At 34.8% G+C, this 21,124-nt stretch overlaps 2 protein-coding genes across 9 annotated transcripts in view; one reads left to right on the top strand and one right to left on the bottom strand.

Moving 5' to 3' along the window:
• The first annotated feature begins 154 nt into the window (after positions 1-154).
• MARS2 (methionyl-tRNA synthetase 2, mitochondrial) lies at positions 155-19,460 on the top strand. Of its 4 annotated transcripts, none has more exons than XM_072812895.1 (4): positions 155-4,791; positions 14,232-14,344; positions 15,830-15,882; positions 17,213-19,460. In XM_072812895.1, the coding sequence occupies exon 1, from the start codon at positions 187-189 to the stop codon at positions 1,966-1,968; it is 1,782 nt and encodes a 593-aa protein (XP_072668996.1). In that variant the 5' UTR covers positions 155-186; the 3' UTR covers positions 1,969-4,791; positions 14,232-14,344; positions 15,830-15,882; positions 17,213-19,460. The 4 variants fall into 4 exon arrangements, with proteins under 4 accessions (XP_072668996.1, XP_072668997.1, XP_072668995.1 ...); XM_072812896.1 differs by having other exon boundaries at positions 14,232-14,489; XM_072812894.1 differs by having other exon boundaries at positions 14,191-14,344.
• BOLL (boule homolog, RNA binding protein) overlaps positions 6,780-21,124 on the bottom strand; it is a 60,405-nt gene continuing 46,060 nt past the window's right edge. For 2 of the 5 annotated variants that reach the window (XM_072812903.1, XM_072812905.1), the window contains one exon: positions 18,779-20,303. Coding sequence is in view for 1 of the 5 variants with exons in the window: in XM_072812905.1 (XP_072669006.1) it covers positions 20,280-20,303 (24 nt within the window). In the remaining 4 variants the exon portion in view is untranslated. Of the gene's footprint in view, positions 11,388-18,778; positions 20,304-21,124 lie in introns of those variants that run through there. The other 3 variants (XR_012024918.1, XR_012024919.1, XR_012024917.1) reach the window with 3 other exon arrangements.

Below are 21,124 nucleotides of genomic sequence, written 5' to 3'. Positions count from 1 at the left end.
CCCGGAGCCCTCCGGGACGCGCCCGCCCCCGCCCGCCCCCGCCCGCCCCCGCCCGCGCTCACACGCCGAACGCCCCGCCTCATTGGCTGGCCCGCCGACCGGAAGCGGCCGCGCGCCCCGGCTGCGCATGCGCCCCTCACACGTGCGCCCCCACGCCGCCTCCGCCGCCGCGGCCCCGCCGGCATCATGCTGCGCGTTCGTGCCCTGCGGCTGCTCGGCCGCCGGCGGGCGAGCGGGGTGTCGGTCCCGGGCTCCTGCGGCCCGCGCCACTGCAGCTCGGGCCCTCTCGGTGTGCGCGACGATGCCCCCGGCGCCCGCGCCTTCTTCACGACACCCATTTTCTACGTGAACGCGGCGCCACACATCGGACACCTGTACTCGGCGCTGCTGGCGGACGCCCTGTGCCGCCACCGTCGCCTGCGAGTCCCCAGCGCGGCCGCCACGCGATTCTCCACTGGCACCGACGAGCACGGCTTGAAGATTCAACAGGCAGCGGCCGCCGCGGGCCTGGCCCCCGCCGAGCTTTGCGACCGAGTGTCTGCCCAGTTCCAGCAGCTTTTCCGGGAGGCTGGCGTCTCCTCCACCGACTTCGTCCGCACCACCGAGGCCCGGCACCGGGTCGCCGTGCAGCACTTCTGGGGCTTGCTGGAGGCCCGGGGTCTGCTTTACAAGGGGCTCTATGAGGGCTGGTATTGCGCCTCCGAAGAGTGCTTCCTGCCCGAGGCCAAGGTCACCCGGCAGCCGGGCCCGTCGGGGGATGCGTGTCCTGTGTCTCTGGAGAGTGGGCATCCCGTATCCTGGACCAAGGAAGAAAACTACATTTTCAGGCTTTCCCAGTTCCGAGAGCCGCTTCGGCGGTGGCTGCGGGACGACCCGCAGGCAGTCACTCCCGAGCCGTTTCGTCTCGCAGTTCTCCAGTGGCTGGAGGAGGAGCTGCCGGACCTGTCGGTCTCTCGAAGGAGCAGCCACCTGCACTGGGGCATTCCCGTGCCCGGGGACGATTCGCAGACCATCTACGTGTGGCTGGATGCCCTGGTCAACTACCTTACCGTAATTGGCTACCCGAACGCGGAGTTCAGAGCTTGGTGGCCAGCCACCTCTCATATCATAGGTAAGGACATTCTCAAGTTCCATGCTATCTATTGGCCTGCGCTCCTCCTAGGGGCCGGCATGAGCCCACCTCATCGCATCTACGTCCACTCCCACTGGACGGTCTGTGGCCAAAAGATGTCCAAAAGCTTGGGTAACGTGGTGGACCCCAAGACTTGCCTCGATCGCTATACTGTGGATGGCTTCCGATACTTTCTTCTTCGGCAGGGCGTCCCCAACTGGGACTGTGATTACTATGATGAAAAGGTGGTTAAGTTGCTAGATTCAGAGCTGGCAGATGCTCTGGGAGGCCTCCTGAACCGGTGCACTGCCAACAGAATAAATCCTTCCGGGACATACCCGGTTTTCTGCGCCAACTGCTTTCCCCCTGCGCCAGGGGTGGCGGGGCCATCGGCTCGCGCTCAGGCTGAGGACTACGCCTTGGTGAACGCAGTGGCCACCTTGCCCAGGCAGGTAGCCGAGCATTACGATAACTTCCAGATCTATAAGGCTCTGGAGGCCGTGTCCAGCTGTGTCCGGCAAACTAACGGCTTTGTCCAAAGGCACGCACCATGGAAGTTGAGCTGGGAGAGCCCAGTGGATGCCCCCTGGCTGGGTACCGTGCTTCATGTGGCCTTGGAATGTTTACGAGTCTTTGGAACTTTGCTCCAGCCTGTCACCCCAAGCCTAGCTGATAAGCTGCTATCCAGGTTGGGAGTCTCTGCCACAGAGAGGGGCCTTGGAGAGCTCTTTTTCTTGCCTCGATTCTATGGATATCCATGTCCTTTTGAAGGGAGGAGGCTGGGACCTGAAACTGGGCTCTTGTTTCCAAGACTAGACCAGTCCAGGGCCTGGCTAGTAAAAGCCCATCGGACCTAGAAACTTAGTTCTTAATTGGCTTCTGATAAAAAAGCAAATGTGTTTCTTATTTTGCATTTTCAGGAAAGTTATACTAATGTTTTCTAAAGTGTTGCATCATATGAGCACATAAACCATGTCCCTGTGAAAAGAGGTTTGTCACCTTTCAGGTGCCTACCCCCCTACTCTTCAGTTTTCTGTACCCATTAACCACTATCCTTTGCACACCAATGTCTCTAAGATGTCTCCAAGGTAAAGATGGGGAAGAGACAACTTTGCTGATACTATTCCTTCTCCTTGTGCCTCCTTCCAAGCCACAATTAATGTTATTTGCCCAGACTACCTCTTATGGCTTTTCATTGGCCTGGCCTCTGCTGGGCAAGTTAGTGGAGAGTGGGGGTTGGAGGCTCCCCTACCTCAGCTTTTACAGAATAGACCAATTTTGTTATGTATATTGGGTTTCCTATTAAAAAGATTTTTTTTAATTAAACCTTTAAAAGCCATTGTCCTCAACTAGATGGTTTTTGCCCATGTTCGTATTTTCAGTTCTTAAAACTGTAACTCTGTACTTTGTTAATAGTCTAATAGTTGTGCTTTGTAACATTATATGTCAACCAGTAGATGGCTCTAAAGTCTCAAATAATTACTTGACAATGACATTTCAGAATATTTAGAAGAAATTCAGTTTTCTGCTTTCTAATTATGCAGAATTTAAATTTAGAGAAAAATTTTTTATTGTTTTTCTTAAAATAAGGGATAACTGTAGCCACTGCAGTTTCACACAAAGCAATAAAAAGATCAGAATCCTGTTTTTTTCACTACTGAAAAAGGACATTTCCTTTATTAATATTTAGTAGTCTAATAAGTAAACTTACCAAATTTGTTTGGACCATCTGTGATAAATTATAAAGCTCTCGAGGTAGTTGGCATGTTAAAAATTTTAAACTTTAATAACATTAAGTTTACACATACGATTTAAGAAATCTGTAAATAGTTCAGAGTGGTTATATTTTTTTTATTTCTTAGTTATAATTATGTCACCACATACAGAATTTACTTTTTATAATTTCTTTTGGTCAATCAGAATCTATGATACAAGACAGACATTGTGTGAATAGTTATAAATGTTAATACATTTACTTTCAAGTACTTTTTACTTTTTTTTTTTGCTTTCTTAAGTTATTAAAGTTTAAAAGTTTTTGAGTACCTTATTTAGATCTGTTGAATTTGTTGAAGGTGATGGTGAAGGGAGGAAATGATCAATGCTCCAGGAATCTCAAACTGGATTTAGGGATCTCTCCAAGGCTCCATAAGAGAACATCACAGAGAGATGTTAAGGTATCAATTTATACAATGACTACAACACAGTAAGCCAGCATTATATGTCATAGGTAATTGGATAGGTAGGCCAGAGTTTAAAAGGAGAACTTGCCTTGAAATATCCACTTTAAGCATGGTAGCAAGCAGAGAGGGCTTATTATGAGGTAAACTATTGTGCTGGTAGTTCCCCCAGATTTATTCTAGGTGCTACTATTCAGCTCCGGTTTCTGTTCATTAATCAATGTGGTGAGAGCACAACCACATTGTTGCTTGGAAACACTGCTTGGGAACATTGCTTAGGAAAGAATCCTTGAAAGCATTCTAAAGGGGAAGGACCATTTCAACAAATGTTCCTTCAGACCTTCCTTATTCTTCATAATGGAATCCTGGGCTTTCCACATGACATATTCTACTTATCTGCTGGGATTAGTAGGGCTGATTACTCAGGTCTAGAAGGGAGAATAGTATCTGCTAGGGCTGGATAGAGCAGAGTGGTGAAAGAGATCAGATGTGTTTATGCAAATGAACAAAAACAGACTTGGAAAACCAGTGGAATGATAATAACCTCTGCCTTTGAAGTGCTCTTATAGCAGTCTTACTGAACTTATCATGAAAGGAGAGACACTCTTCCACTTGAATGTTCTTTCCTATGGTCTAGTGCTGGTCAATACACTGGACCTTGGCTTGCTGGGTGTAATGGAGTTCCTTTGTGCAGACTGTCATTTGTACAGACATTTACCTGGCTACCAGAATATTTATGTTACCCAAGGGCACAAGAAAATAGACATATCAAAGAGGACAGGGCATAATTAACATAAAAGACCAGATACTTTGAGTGAGGAAGTGTGGATCTGAGTTACTCAGTAGAAGGTGAACCAGTTGGATTCTCTGTTGGAGGCAGGATAGGTAAAGCAAATAACCTTTGGCTACTTAGTTGATATGTTCAATTTTATCCAGCAGTTTAGGAATGGCAAGTGGAGGATAGATGAAACTTAAAACTGGAGTACACGTACTTCTCAGAGAGGACATCTTGTGGATCCTTTGACAGAAAGGTTAAGCGTCTGCCTTTGGCTCAGGTTGTGATCCCAGGGTCCTGGGATCGAGTCCTGCATGGGGTTGGTTCCCTGCTCCATGGGGAGCCTGCTTCTCCCTCTGTCTCTACCTCTCTCTCTCTCCCCGTCTCTTTAATGAATAAATATTAAAAAAAAAAAAAAGAATAGCTATTGAGAATTTTAGCCATACTTAGACTGTCAAAGTAAGGTGAGACAGAAGTACAGAAGTTCTGTCCTTGGCTATTAATTGAATTTCACCATTTGGTTGATAGCACGGATTACTCACCATAGATTATTTAAAGTCTACAGCTCCTCACTTAACAGGAAGGTATGAGATGTCAGGATGTTTCAGGAAACCAAGTGCACCATCTACAAGAAGAAAATTATAGCTCCAAGGAAAGGTGAGCCCTGTCTTCAAGTCATGAAGGATTTTTGGATGAAACATCTGCAGAGGACCTGGAAGATTCACTGGGTAAGCCGGAGGGACAGCTCTAGGAATAACTGAAGTGGATGATGCCACCTTTCTTAGTGTACAGTATGGGGAAAATGGTACTGTTCTCCTTATATACCATTCCTAAGGCCATGCCTTGTGCATGTACTCTTCATTAGTTGACATTCACTGGTTTGTGGGATTTAAGATGAAGATGAGCCTTCAAAAATTAGTTTATGATTGACTGTTAAAGATTAGAATTTGTTCTTAGTAGAGTCCATAAAAATATGACCAATTACACATTTTTTCGTGATTAAAATATTTTAAAAAGTGTAATAACTTTTAGTTTAGAAAACATTAATATAATTTCAGTAATTTGGCTTCCTTTGAACTAGCCTAGAAGAATCTTTTGGTTAAAAATTATAAATACTAAAAATATAAAGTTAATAAGAATGTTAGACACTTTGGGTTAAATCACTAAAACAGTACAAATAGAATGTGTTTCTTTTAAGCCAGATAAAAAGAAATGTTAAAACTCAATCCAACATAAGACAGGAAGGAGAAAAAAGGGCAAAGAAAAATGAAAAATATGGTAAAAGAAAACCTATAATAAGACATAGAAATAAGTATAATTACAAATATTTCAGAATTGTAATAAACATAGAATGAACCTTCTGTCAAAAGACAGCAATGTTTATGCTTAGTTTTTTAATGCTTAAATAGTTATATGTACTTAGAAGGTATATACTTAGAAAATGAGACATGAAGAAACAACAGGCATATAAATAAATGAAAAGAAAGCTGGTATTGTAATATTAGTAGACAGTCTATATTGAGGGAAAACCATTACTAAAGATAAAGCGAGACTTAATATAAAAGTAGTAATGCACCAACAGGTTATAACACTTAGGAACTTGTATGATCTAACAACATATTCTCAAAAGGTAAAAGGGTAAAATTGAAAATAACAAGAAATGTTCAAGTCTGCAAAAAAATGAAATCGCCATTCATGAGTTCAGAGAAACCAGGCAATGAGAAAGTAAAAACTTACACTAGATGTTAGTACTTCAGTCTTTACTGTTCACTACCAAGTGTATCATTGATTACTGTTAAGTGTAGAAAAAAATAAAAATCTTATCGCAGGTATGGTTTTATGACTCTAAAACTTTGACTTTTTCCAAATATGCCTCTGTGAAAATAACGTGCTTTTTAAATAGAAATGCCAGCAAATATACCTATTCAGTAAATCTTCTCTCTTTGGATTATTAAAAGGGGAGAATCCCATGATCATTTTGCCAGATTTTTTCATTGTTCAGTAATAAAGGTGAAGGGAGAGAACCAGTGGTTCTATGTTCCTTGATTGTGTTCTCTCATCTTTTCCCATCAACTCTGAAGTATTTTTCTTTTTCTCCTTAGCTGATGAGAAGTTGGGGCACAGAGAGATTAAGTAATTTGGCTAAGGTTATAGCTTGTAAAATAGAAGAGCCTAGACTCAGACTTGTCTTGATGCCAGAGCTGCAGCACTAACACCACAATCAATCTCACTGAGTATACTAAGGGCACTGTATTATGGGGTTAGAGGAAGCAATATAATCAGAACCAAAGATCTGAAGACCTAAAGTGTAAGTAAGAACCCTTAATTGAAATAGAGCAATGAGTGTTTCAAAATGAGGAATTATTCTTGATCGCTAGATTATGAAATAGATGAGTGCCAAAACAGAAATTTAGAAAAAATACACCTTTATCATGAAATATGTTATATTTCTCAGTTGCTTTCAGTAGTTTCCTTTATATCCTAAGCCTACTTATGTGTGCTGGTATAAATTGTTAAAATTTTAATAACTCTATAGTCTCTCTTTCTTTTTCCTTAAGATTACTTTCTTATTTCAGAACACTGTTCCAAATTCTTGAATCCAACAATTCTCCTCTAAAGGGAAGTATACTATCGTAAATTTCTGAATCTAAGTATTTTGAAAATACTATTTTACTAATAATGTAAGTACACATTAATCTCTAAACATGAAAACATATCAATATTCAAAAGTTTTATTTCAATGGACTATTATAGTAACAAAGCCAGAGAATTTTATTAGAGCTCACAAACACTGAAACTTTTTCATTTCATACATACAGTTTTAGTTTTAATACAGATGAACTTACGAAAAGACTCATCTATTTAACAATTTTAAGTTCTATGAATTTACTGAACATTTATTACTGTATTCTTACAATGTCTTTCCTAATAAGCCTGCAGAAACCAGATTAAATGCCCTTTGACTCTAGTTATTACCAAAGCAAGTATCACCCCATTAGCTAATGGGCCACCTACTGAATAATTCCTGGTTAGTTATCTCATACACAAGTCAAGGCATGTTCTAATTCCCCCTAATTAGAGATTTTATTAGGAACCGCACAAAATGTCATATTTTACATTTTTAATGAAATGTAGGTATTAGGTTGGACATGGGCTACACCTTGAAGAAATGTGATAAAACCTATGTTTATATAGGTCTCTAAGCTATCATTTAAATTGTATTTTTAAAAATGTATAAAAAAGTATTAAAGTCCTTGCTAACTTGGGAGCCAAGAACACCTCCATCTTTTTTTTTTTTTTAAATAATTTCTTCAGAATTAGGTTTAAATCCAAGTTTTACAAAGTCCCAAGTTAGCAAGGCACGATGGGTGCCTTTTTGGTATTTTTTGCATGTAGAATATGACTTGTTAATATAATCACACTGGTGTGTTATAAAAAATATATAGCATTTTTTAGGTTGTCTTTAAAAAATTACTTACTAAAGCAGTTTACAAAGGCTTTCACATTAAGCAAAGAATCTTCAATCCTGAATTTACTGCATTAACTTTTTATATTTAAATTTCTATAAAACTTATTTGCTGGAAACTCCCTACATTTTTAAAAAGTAAACCTTTTATTCCTCAGTTCAGTTTCATTTTATAACTCATCCCTGGAATGTAACTAAATAAAAATCAAGTAACAATGTATAAGAAGCCCATTTTGGTATTTATAGAGAAGACTTTAAGCACAGAAATGAATTATTGATAGTATGTATGGTTCATTGCACGAAAACTGATGGTTAGATTTTCACACCATTTAAAATATGGAAGGAGTATTTTTGCTAAATATAAAGGAAAAAATGTTTATGTTCGTTATGACATTGTCTGACCTAGCTTTAAAAAATAATTATTAGTTAATAATCCTCAAACTAGAAAGATTTTTATTTAAATGTTGCCCACATAAAAATCAGCCTCTAGAAGGTAGTTAATTCATAACATTTTAAGTAAAATATTTTTGGATGTAACTGATGTCATAAAATTAGTTTTCTATCCTAAGGAGAAATATGGGACTTCTTCCCTTTTCCATAATCTATGGAGACCATCTAAAAGTAGAGCTATCCATTCGGGGGCACAAAACCCAATATAAATGTATAACTAACTGTGTATAGCTAAGTGTAAAAATTAGGAAATCAACCTGATCTCAGAAAAGCAAAGGAAAAGTAGTGAAAACTTACTGCCTAACATCAAGAGTGGTGAGAAGGAGACTACCAAGGTCAACCAAGTTATCAAAACCCATCGTTGGTAAGTCTGTAGAGGTAGCTGTTTTAAATATTCATATGTGAAGGTAGGTTAAGTTTGAGTTCAAGAGTTTTAAATAATTCTCTAAAGATAGACACACAGGGCACAGGCATGAAAATCTAACTGGTAAACATAGGATTGTTGAATTTATTTTCATTTTTCCTTTGTCACAGACATTAGGATGTATGTGTTATTTTAATTGAAAACTGTTCTCACAAACAGTTGTATATAGCCTAAATAAAATAATCCTAAGGTTAACCTTAATGGCCAGCATTTGGATAGTACAGGAACAATTTACTTTATATTAGTATCTTTTAAAAATAATTTGCATAATCGGATACTAATAAAGATTTTAGAAAGTTTATTTTATGTGTTGCTAAAAATATTTAAGTGGATATATTATATAATTTGCTTTGCTTTGATACCAAAGTTAGACATGTTAAAACAAAGATCTTAAATATGATTAGCAAGAAACACATTGAAATTATTAAAACCATCTCAAATTATTGATGTATACTTTAAAATTATTATCCTTTAGATGTTTTCTCCAAAACATCAAAGGAAAAAAATGCTTTTTTGGTAATACTTTTTGTGTTGATTAAGCATTTCCTTTATATATTATCATTGGTCATTTCAGAATCTATGAGGCTAAAGATGAGGGTTTAGTCTCCATATCTCTGTCCATTTTGATATCCTAACTTGCAGCAAAAAAAGGACCTTGGTAGTTAAAAGCTAGAACATTTACCTCTTAAAAGCTATTACAGCTGTTTTTGCTATTATTGGTATCTTAAGTTCCCTATAAAATAAAAGCCAAATATCACAATTTAAGCATAACAGGGTTTTGGGGGTTTGTTGCTGTTGTATATTAATGACTTTCATATTATCTCCATTTTTCTGTAATTTATATCTGGAGAGAAAAATAAAATAGTCTCATCTTTATAGAGTTGAATTAATGTACTGTGAAAGTGCATCATGACCTTTTGGTTAAGTGTAAAATTGCCTAAAATAAATTAGCTAAGAAAAACACTTCAAATAGAAATCTTTCTCTGAAGGAAAATGCAGTTACTCTTGGATTCTTGAAACTTACAAAAGTTTTAGAAAAAATAATGCCTTGGTATATACCAAATAAGCCTGAATATCAAATATGGGATTAAAATGAAAATGCCAGACAAGTGGAGTATTAAATAGAATGTTTCATGATACTTTTGCCTACAGCTCTAATTATAGAATACTAGACGTTAACACATAGCATGTTACTTTCATAATAAAGGTAGCAAAATAAAATATTCTCAATAGCTGGAGTGGTCTTAGGATGTGCCAGAATAATTTATATAACTATGTTATTACATTTTATTTCTTTACATAGATATTTTAGCCCAGAAACATTTTGGCAATATACCCAAAAAGAAGATACATCAATGGATAATTCATTATTCTTTATGAGGCAAGATAAAAAAATTGTTATAATTGGGTTATCTTCCTAACGTTATAGAAGGTTTTAATATATAATTCTTACTCTTTTCAACAGAAGTGCAAACTAGCTTTAGGTTTTGTAATAGACACGAAATCAAAATAGTGAGAAAAATAAGACTCTTTTCTAGTATTGTGCAATCAAATTTCAAGAAATACTAGATAAAATTACATGTAGTCAGTTTAAATGTTGCTTATTTATCTTACTTTTAATTGTTTTATTATTAATCCAGGCTTGTATATAAGGAATATAATGTTTTACAGAAGAAAGTTGGGACATACATTAAGCAGGCAGCATTTAAAGAAAAGTTGGCATGGCCATTTTTAAATTTTAACCAAGTGTTGCATTTCTTAATCATAAAAAACTTATGTAAGAGCTGCCATAGTGTCTTTATATTTAAAAGGTGAAATACAATGTTATGGGTTAAGTTCATTGAAAGTTAACGTTTTGAAAGCCTAGAAAGCTCACAAACTAAGACCTGAATGAAAAGATAAAAAGGAAAAACGATATTGTCACAGTGTTAAAGGAAAAAAATATGTATTGAATCTGACATGATATATGCAGTGAATGCTTATACCCCTTGCTGAGATGCTATAAGAACCCTTACACTTTTGGTGTGAATGACAAAAGAGGGTCAGAATAGATATAGAGATCTATTTAAGCACGTTTAAGAACAGTGTCTACTCTGGTCATAGTAACTGGTATAAAATAAACGGTCATAATATGACAATTCCAGATATTATATATATAAATGATCTTCACATGTATTAATATCTGTCAAAATTTCTAATGTAAATCTAGAGTTTGTTTTATAAAAAAGTATTTTATGTAAGTAAAATATATACAAACTTAAATACAGCAAAGCCAAAATGATGTGGAAGCTAGAATCCCATTATCTCCCCAGCAAGATAGTGTTTTTTAAAATTTGCTATATTACAACAACGGCCTGTTGCTATGTATATTCTGTATATGCCATGGTTATGTCTACAAATAATGAAACATCTGGAATAAATCTGAAAAATCCAAACACCAAAAATGTTTTTAAGTGCTTATTTACATTATCATGTTCATAAGATAGCCAGATAATGACAAAATTTTTCAAACTTTCTCAAGGTATTTGTTGCTTTATTTTTATTTTATTTTATTTTATTTTTTTGTATTTGTTGCTTTATAGAGTTATGACCTTTGTTCTCTTTGTTACAAGTTATAAGTCTGTTATTTAAATGTGTGTGAAATTAATAAAGGAAACCATGATTTTTATCCTGTACCTCCAATGTTCTGGCTACTAAGATTTCTTTAATGCCCTTAAGAAAGCTAAATCATCTTACATTAGGCACATCCAAACCCCTCATATTTGTTACCAGACCGCACGTGGGGTCAGTTGTTTTCTATTATTGGATAAAATAGTTATCTAAGACTCTACTTAACAGAATCAGTAGAGGAAGATGGAGTAAGAATTGAATCCTCTGCTCTGAAATCTTTTCTAGGATGAAAGTGGGCTTCGAGAATATCGAGGTTTCAAACCTACAGATGAAGGCTGAGAAAAGCTTCTTCTCACAGAATATAACCTTGGTTCCTATTAAGAGATTTAAAGAAAATTAGGGTTTTAATGCATTTTAAATGGCTCTTATTTTATAATTAAGGGAAAGTTTTAGAAAATATTAACTGGGCCTCTATTCTGAGGAGAGGTGTGCTTTAGGAAATTCCCACTATAAATAGTGGGCTACCTTAAAACCTGTTGTATCCTTGGGCTATAACAAAGACTAACTAACTACAAAGGGTCTGAGAATGGCCATATCTAATGGTATTTCTAAATTATTAGGTTATACTTTGTCATCCCTGAACTTTGGTAAAGATATGTTTCAAAGAGATTTATGTACTTAAAACATCCAATGAATAGACTCTGTGTTCCAACAGATGATTTTTATTTGATCCACTGCTGAGCATAATAATGATAGAAGATACTGCTTTGCTCAAGGTAGTTAAGAATAGGAAACTTTCAGCTAAGATGTTTTTATAATGAGTAAATGCCTACTTCAGAGCCTCAGAGTTTAGCCAAATTCTTTCGCCTAAAAATCTCTTTTGTTCTATCTGCTTTAAATTGTCTGTGTCTGAATGTTGTGATTTGAGAATGCATTAATCAAGCTTGAGTTTATCTAATAAAGCTGATTAAAACTTTAGAAGTAGTATGAAGGCTAAATCAGTTGCCCAGCCTGAATCTGACTACAGAAATTTAATGCCAGTGTTCAAATACTTCTAAAAACTTAAAAAGCAACTTACATAGTTAGGGGAGATGAACTGAAACTTCTAAGATAAAAGGTAAAATTTCTCTAAAGAGGCATGGTTGATTATATATTGTGCTTTCTGTGACATGGGCACAGATGTCACTCCACTGACCTAGCAAGACTCGGAGCATGTCTCCTAACAATGTAACAACTTGCCAATGCTATAGAATAGGTTAATTATCAGGATTAAGTCATAAAAACAATAGGTAATTTTATGGCGTATCAAACCTAAATGCTTCTAAGGTTAAAAGTGTTTTTAAATTGTGGGGTTACACAGAGAGTTTATTCACATCACTTCAGGATAATTTCGGAGGGTACAAAATAGTCTAACCAGAAAAGAAACATAAGATATAAGTTAAAAATAGTTAACAAAAACAGTGTTTGAGAAAATTCACTCCAGTGACATTAGGCTGTATGTAACCTTAGGCACTGTTAAAACTTTTAAGCTAAGGAGACTTTAGTAGGCAGTTATGATAATTATGCATTTATCTTAGACTCACACATTTTATCAGTATAAATAGTGGCATGAGTTTGGCCTCTGTATTAGGATGTAAAAAAAGAAAACTAGAATAGCCCTTTCTCTAAATAGCAAACAATACATGGAGGGTCTGTACAAAGACTGATAAATGCCTACACTGCAGTTACTAGCAAGAAGAATGGAAAGAAGAAGAAAAGCAGCAAAAGGTTTATTTTTGTTGGTGGGCTTTATGCTTCCAATAATACACGGAAATGTGTGATGTTCTCAAAATATAGAATTGATGACACCACCTCTAGGTATCTGTTGATATCAGAGGGTTTTAAGTTTTCAGAGATAACTTGAAAGGCCCTTCTCATCTTGGATTTCTAAGAATACTGAAGTACACAGCACTTTTAAAGAACATTTCTGATTAAGAAATTAAATTCTGTTCCCACTGTTTTGGTTAAGGAAATTGTTCATACTTCAGTTACTAGCTAAAAGCATGATTAAACAGTTTCATGTTTATCATAATTTACTTTAGAATTGAAATATTTTCTGATCCTGAGTCCCAGATGCTTAAGGGATTAGAATAGACATTTTGTGTCTAAGATGTAATTTGTATATGATTTTAGTGATTCAACAAAAAGTGGTCCATAACTCTTGGACAAAAATGATCTCCGAAAAGTTTTGTGTTCTTTAAGGATCTTCTCTCAGCTCCTCTACTCTCTAGAAATCACTTGCCTCCCTACTGGTGGAATTTATTAGTAATCAAAAGTCTGGGTTCTGCCACTTAATAGGAATGTCATTTTGGGCAATTATTCTTTCTAAGCCTCACTTCTCTTATAAAAAGTTGCCTGATTATTTCTCATATATATTAAGTGGGCAAAATGAGATAATATGTGTGAAGAGCTTGTAAATTTTAACGTGCTTTAAAAATGAGGTGTTATTTCTTGCTTTGAAATAATACAGTAAGCAAAAATGTGATAATTGAAGCAAGACTTTATAGCAAATTATCGACAGTTAATACAATTTTTATAAGGAATATTATCATGGACTTTAATCATTGAAGACAATGATCAAATCAAAGCTTTTCTTGAGAACTACTTAGTTATTATATAGCAAATTTAGTTACAAGGTTAAATTACCAATGTTTTAAGACTAATACTTTAATATAGTATTCCACAGTTGTACACTTTTTAGTTTTCAAGTTAATATGATTCTGTGATTTCATGTTTATAGCGTAGGGAAATAGGCTTAGACCTAAACACAATTCAATTTATATGTATATCAAAGTTTCAGTGGCTAAACCAGAAATAAAGCTTCAAGGAATAAAGTAATAGAGGAATTCAGGCCTATCCCTTAAAGTTTAATCCCTTAAAGTTTAAACCCTTTCAGACTATACTTTTTGATCCCAATTTAATGTTACATTCATTTTGTAAAATATTAATAGTGTTACCAACATTTCAATTTCCCATGGACAGTGTAGGTTTATGCCTTTATTAGAATTTTATTTTTGAAAAACAGTCTGAATAGAATGATTTTATAGGTCTATTTATATGATGAACTTCTTTATTAGTTAATAAGTGCATATTTCAAATATTATTTTAATTATTTTTAGTGCCCCCTTTCACTCTCAGGTATCCTGATTTAATGATGAATATATCATTCCTGCATATAGTAAAAACCTGGAGCAAAGATTAGAAGATCGAGAACTTTCTGACTTCTACAAAGAGCAGAAGTGAAAGCAGAACTTCGTATGATTGCTAAGATGTCAGAGGACCTTGCGCATAGGTAAACAGCCTTGATTTCTATAAAGGTAATCAAATCAAGTCTGTCTGCTGACCATCAGTGAAGTTAGGAGTGAGATTCAAGAGGAAATAAGTGCTGGAGAACAAGACTCCTTATTCTGATTCCAAATAATCGCATTTCAGAAAAGGTTAGGCTAATATTCATATTGGGAGTTGGCAAATGTCTGAGTATGTATTTATTTCCGAGAAAAAATGTAGTTACATTCTTACACATGACCCTATTCAGACAGACCCTAATTATAAGTTTGTCTTACTATAATAGAATGAGCTGTACTTTATTAACTATAGAGACAAGATTCTTTTGAAACTGCATGACCTGAGATTAAAGCATGTCAGTGAAAACTATATTGTTGGTTACTTTTACCTACAGAGTATGAATATATTTAATTTGAAAGATGTTTAATAAAGACCAAGTAGATGATTTATTTGAAGAAATGATCTTTAGAATGAATTTTAGATATTTTCCCAAATAATTTATCATTTAGAAGAAAATAGGAAAGCTGAATTTTTGTACTGGGTATACAATATTTAAGCAAAGGTGACAGTGATTTAGACAGTAGTTTTCAAGAAGCAAGTGATTAAATAAATGAGTTGTATAGTGTTAGGTTTATATCCTAAATCAGAGAATCTTTAAAGTAAGTTTTTAACTTCAAAAATACCAATCTGTTAAGTGCAATACAGAATGTCTGTATTTCGTAATAATCTAGGGTTGTACCTATGAAATCCTTTGAGGAAACAGGATAGCCTTTTTGAAATCAAGAATAAGACACAGATGTACAAAAAAGACGTGTCCTAGCTAAAATATTCTCTCTAGTTGTATCTTATCTTTAGCAATTAGACACAGAAGTAACTCTCTGGCTGATTATCATCTTTTAAAATTTCCTTTTATAATAATTATAATATATAAAGCAAAAGAAACTGAAGATTAAAAGGATATAACATTTCATGTTAAGCAAAAGCTATCTTGATTTTCTCTTTTTTCATACTTCCAAAATGCTCACTGTTATTGGAAATCACTGTGAGAAAAATGGAGCTTTAAGACTACCAATAAGCTCAGAAATGAAAGAAGGAAAAAGCTGTGAAAACCAAGGATGACACTCTCTTAAGCGCGAACTAGCTGCTTTTAAGCTGGATTCCTTAAGTCAAAACCTCTTTCCCCACATTGCCTGATTTTTTCTTTCAGGTTAGATTATACTGTTAGAAATTCTACCAAATTGGATTGTTTGGTTTAATGGGAATTCTCTTTTATCCTGTTCTTAGGCAAGTTGAAGCAAGGAAAGATCCTTTTTTTCTCTCTTGCTTTTATTTCCAAAATCTGGAACTCAAGTTAGTATTATTAGATTTTGTATTTAGCCCAGTGTAGATCTTTTGTAGGACTATCCTGTGAATTTCAACATCATTAAATATGGTTGGAATGGGGCAAACTCTCCAAAATTAAGTATACTTGATTGTATTTCTTTTCTTTTAGTTTAGAGCCACATTTGAAAATGAAACCAGAGATGACTGCATGATAACTACACAGTAAATACCTTTAAACCCTATCATTTTAAGTCCAAGAAAGTTAATTGAATTGGGTAGATAAGAAAAGAATCAGGGTCTCTAAAAATTTGGAGAAATTCTATTCAAAATAGAAAGTAGAAGTACCTCAGAATGCTAATAGCCAGAATGGGGAAAAATCAGATGGAGGTCTTTCTCATTGTTAGCACACTTTTGTTATTGTTGTTGTTTTTTAATTGATTCAAACATGAAGGAAATGGTAGTCAGAAAACAAGTTAGAAAGCAGATATTGAGATGAATAGACAGGATTCTTTCCAGATTGAAAGAGGACAACTAGTAGGCTTAAGGGAATTCATGGGACATGAAGAGTAACAGTTTTGATTTTTAGCCTGGAATTTTCCAAAAAGAACTTTTTATAGTACTGAAACCTATTATTGACAAAGATTTAGAGAAAATGCCACATAACTTGCTAATGGTAAGGGGAAGAAAATAAATCTTAAGAACTTTTGAGACATTTATTTTGAAGCTTAGATTTTAGAGCAGAAACTTGACTCTCCTTATAAAACAAAATAGCAAGAGAAAAAAAAATTACCATCTTCTCAAAAGTGTTACTTTCCCCAAGAAATAAAAATTCTCTTAGGTATATTTTATCCTTTCTACTCCTTGAAGGAAGAAATGAGGAAAATATAAGTCTAATCAAAGGACATTCTTTTTAGAAATTCTCTCTTTAGGTCTGGAGGTATACCGGAATCTTGTAGGTATATCTCAAAGTACCGTGAAGATCTAGAACTCCCAAATTTTCTCTGATGTGGAATAAACACCAATAAATAAGAGGGTTGAAGTGAGGGAAAAAACTCTTAGTAGGGAAGGAAGGGGAGTGATTTAGTTCCTAGTAGATAGAGAGGCAGCTCCTCAAATCCTTGTTTTCCAAAGGAAAGAAGTACATCAAGACTTTTATGACTCATCTTTAGAGAAATACTAAATGACATTTACTCATGGGGTACATAGCTTGACAGAAGTGCAAAACTGAGGTTAACAAATACTAACTTCATTAAGAAAATTATGTACCAAAATATTAGTAAAAAGTATTGGCTTCTTTTAACTAAGAAATACATATCAAATGTGGAAAACTGACAAATCAGTAGATGGAAAAATTTTTAATTACATGTCTTAAAAATACGTCAGATGTCAACATGGTATTACTAGCTTAAATAAAATTTTTAATGACTTCATGTTCAGTCTGGCTTGGTACTATCTTAGTTGATACTATTTTAAGCAGCATACCTAAAAAGAATGGTAAGACTAGAAAACCCTAATCTAATTTAAAATTGACGTCTGCTATTTTATTTTGCAGATCCTGACAGGTCAGAAAGTAGGTATCAAGATAACCGTATATAGAAAACTGAAGAAGGATTCTATCAAGTGGAAAGGCCAAAAATGACAATGTGTTTTGAATGACACTTGATTTCTGAGACTAATCATGAGAATGCAGGAAATATTAAAAACTTTATGAAATACATAAAGCAAAGAGACAAAAACACATATAGCAGGTCCAACAAATAGCAATAACTGTAGCTGGCTAACCAGAGTGGTACTCAACCTGGAAGGACAGAGCTGATAGTATATTTTTGGGAATTTATGCACAGGAATGAAAACACTGAAGAGAGTTGAAAGAAACAGCACCAATTCTGACGATTATGCCCATCATTTGGAAAATTTTGCTCCTTTCCCCAGAGTCTTTAGAGATTTCAGAATACATTTTAGTCAAAGTATAGATCTAGGGGCCAGCAATTTATTATTTTAACAATAGGGCATGTTGAAGTATGATATCAAGTTGGATTGGATGTCCCTGTAAAGTCTTTTCTAGTCTTTTGATTCTATATTTTAATACTATCTAAGCACTACTTCTGGAAAGATATAAAAATTTTTTATTCATTCATTATTTTAGTTAAATTCAATTCATTATTTTAGTTAAATATAGCATAAATCCATAAAACACTCCCTACACCTAGGAGTTATGTATAAATTTGTTTGAAAATATTGTACTGCCATTATTGGCAGAAATGTAAAAGCAGTTTTAGAAACGAAATCATACCTCTTTTTCCTAAGCTACCTTCTGAAATCAGCTGACAGAAAAGGAAGTTAAGGTCTTAGTTTTCCAAGATCCTTTATCTTTTGACATGCTACCATCTTTCTCTCTTGATTGTATTAGAGATTTTGGGAAAACAGATTGCAAAGTTACTACTTTCTGATTGGTACATGTACTATTATATTATCCATTTCACTAACACAGTGAATTTCAGATATCTTCAGATTGGCCTTTCAAAATGGGAACTAGGTAAATAAAAACTTTTCAAATTTATTTATAGACGATATACTACAAAAAAGAAAAAATAAAATCGGCTTTACTTACTTTTTGTAAGAATTTTTACCCTTTCATTATGTTTTTAGAAGTAACATGTAACATGTCTGGTCTGTCAGGCTAGGCCATAAAGAAAGTTGATGACGTTCTCCATATATATAGGTTGACAATAAATTCTTCAGTTTTAATTAGCTTCTCAAAAAAAAGCTAAATTCTAAGAAAATGTATATGTATGAATTATATATATGTATGTGTATATATAATGTGAATATGTATATAATTTATACATTGCATATGTAAATATGTATAGTATATGTGTGTATGCATATAATCTATACAGCTCTGTGGAAGAAACACACTTGGGTATCAATTATTATCAAAATTCCTTATCTAATAATACATCATTAACTTTTATTAACAGTCCAGGATTTGTTTAGCATCATGTTTAACATTTTGAAAATCAAAACAGTAACTTTTTTTGTTCTCAAGGACAGTGCTATTGAAAGATCTCTAACATCAGTGGTTAATAATGTTTACTTACAGAACAAAAACTTGAAATTTCTTTGTGGGACTTATTTATTTATGTTTCTAAAAACTGAGAATAATTAATGTACATGGGATACTTGTATGCTAGTATATAATCATATAGTCCTGCTCTATTCATGAAACCACTTGGATGGCAAACATATTCATTATGGTTTCAAAAAAACCACTCTCTTTGACTCACCAGGAGAATCTTTGGGATCTAAGTCCTCTTATTTCTGCTTTGCTGTTCAACATGTAATACATTTGGGGATGGAAAAGGGGAAAGGAAAGATAGATTTATTAGGGTAATGCCAATATTTATGGATTTTCCTCTTCTTTCCTAAAATTAGGAAGTCAGTAAAAGAACTGCAAATGAATGTACAATGGATTTTAAAATATTATTACAGTAACTTTAGTGATTAAAAACACTTAACCTCTGTTCTGTAACTTTTGAACAGTGGCTTTTCCTTCCCACCTGTTTTCCAATTTTCTAATAAGAATTAGCTTTAGAATCAGAATTTAAAGTTTTCTTTTGTTGTGAGAAATAATTTTGCTTTTTATGAAAATAATTATCTTTTTAAATATTAATAACATCTATAATTGAATATATTGGTAACTATAAGAAGAAAAGTTCAAAAGATTAAAGCATTCAGAGAACACCAAAATACAATGGAGTATCAGTCAGTGTTATGGAATCATGTCAGAGGTGAGCTCTTCTTTTATCAAAATAATTCTAGTAGGTGATCCATCTTATATAAATTTTGATATCAAATGGCTTATAGGAAGGCTGCAGTGTTATCACAAATATGAGAGAAAAAGTTTAATGTAGTCAAATTAATCACATGAAAAAGTAAGAACAGTGATCATGTTGAATTGTTTCTAATATTTGGAAAATGTTATAAAAAAAGAAGTATAAACATTACTCAAAGTTTGAAATCCATGGCAGAAGCAGAATTAAATAAGGAGTATCAGTAACAAATAAATAAAAACTTAGACAAAAGCATATTAAATGACAAGAATAATAAGTAGTGGAATTGAATCATTAAGATCAAATGTACTTATCCTAAAACGCATGAAAGTATTAAAATTCTATTAGAAAGGCCTCTTATAAAAAAAAAAGGCCTCTCATCCCAAATATTAAAATAAATAGCAGATACTATTAAACATTACTTCTAAAGGACTGAAAGGAAAAGAAATAACACAAAGCAGAGAATATGAGACACCTCACTATTACCAATGTGGTTATTATTTATGGAATGGATAAAACATGTAGAAAATGTCACTACAGTTAGATTAACACATAAACAAACCAACATGCCACAACTACCTAAACAGTTTTGTAGAACAGCTGAAAAAGCAAATTTCATCAAATTTAGACAGCTTATAATGGAATAAATAAGTATGGCGAGGTATTAACTAACCCTAAGTGTCACAACGGGCAGCTTCTAGCCGGTTCGTTGGAAGCTGGATCTCGGCCACACAAGGATCATTGGACAAGAAATCAGTTGAGTTGGACTAGAGCTGCCCAATTGTCTTAATAATGAATGCTCCACACTGTCTGTTAAGCAAAGAGAAAGAAAATACAGATCAGGAAGACTGAACAGGTAAGAAAAAGAACAAGTTAGGGTAGATAAATATAGGACATCAATGAACATTTACTCAATATTTGCAGAACATGTACACTAATTAGAGTGTTAAGAAGTGAGACACTAGAGATTAAGGAGGGCTCCAGAACTCAGGAAAGATGTGCTTCCTGCTCTCTGAGAGCTTACAATCTATTTTAGACAACCTCTAATCTAGTGTCACAGTACAATGCTTAGTATATAAAAATAAGGAACAGGTTAACACAGAAACAAGTGAGTTAAAACATTTCTTCTATTTTTGAAAACATTATTAGGTGAGTTTTAAAAACATGCTTTTAAAAGGGAGTGGGTTTGGCAGAAGGCTATTTAGAAAGTCGTTCAAAATCCAAAGGGTACCTTCAACCTGGCAATGGTAGGGAAGCCATATAATAGAGTAATTCCATGTATCTGTGTCATCCTGAGATTTCTTTGTGTGTGTGTTAAGATTTAGTTTGGGTCAAAGAAACACCTGGTTGCTACTATCTTTTTGGCACTTTGAGTGTGGGCCAGCTACTAATTTAGGTAACCAAGCTGTCCCATGACATATTTTTAAATTTTAGATAGGTTCAAAATTTTCCATATTTGTTCCAGTATCTCTAGAGAGCAGTATTGTCTGATAGAACTTGTTGATGCAAAAGTTCTATATCGACACTGTCAAATATGGTAGCCACTAGCCACATGGGGCTATTTAGCACTTAAAATGTGGCTAGTTGCACTTGAGGAACAGAGTTTTAAATTTCATTTAATTTGAATAAAT

Source organism: Canis lupus, chromosome 36 (assembly GCF_048164855.1).
Source record: "Canis lupus baileyi chromosome 36, mCanLup2.hap1, whole genome shotgun sequence".
Lineage (NCBI taxonomy): Eukaryota > Metazoa > Chordata > Mammalia > Carnivora > Canidae > Canis > Canis lupus.
Note: the sequence above shows the minus strand (reverse complement) of the source record. Positions and strands in the feature narration are given on the sequence as shown.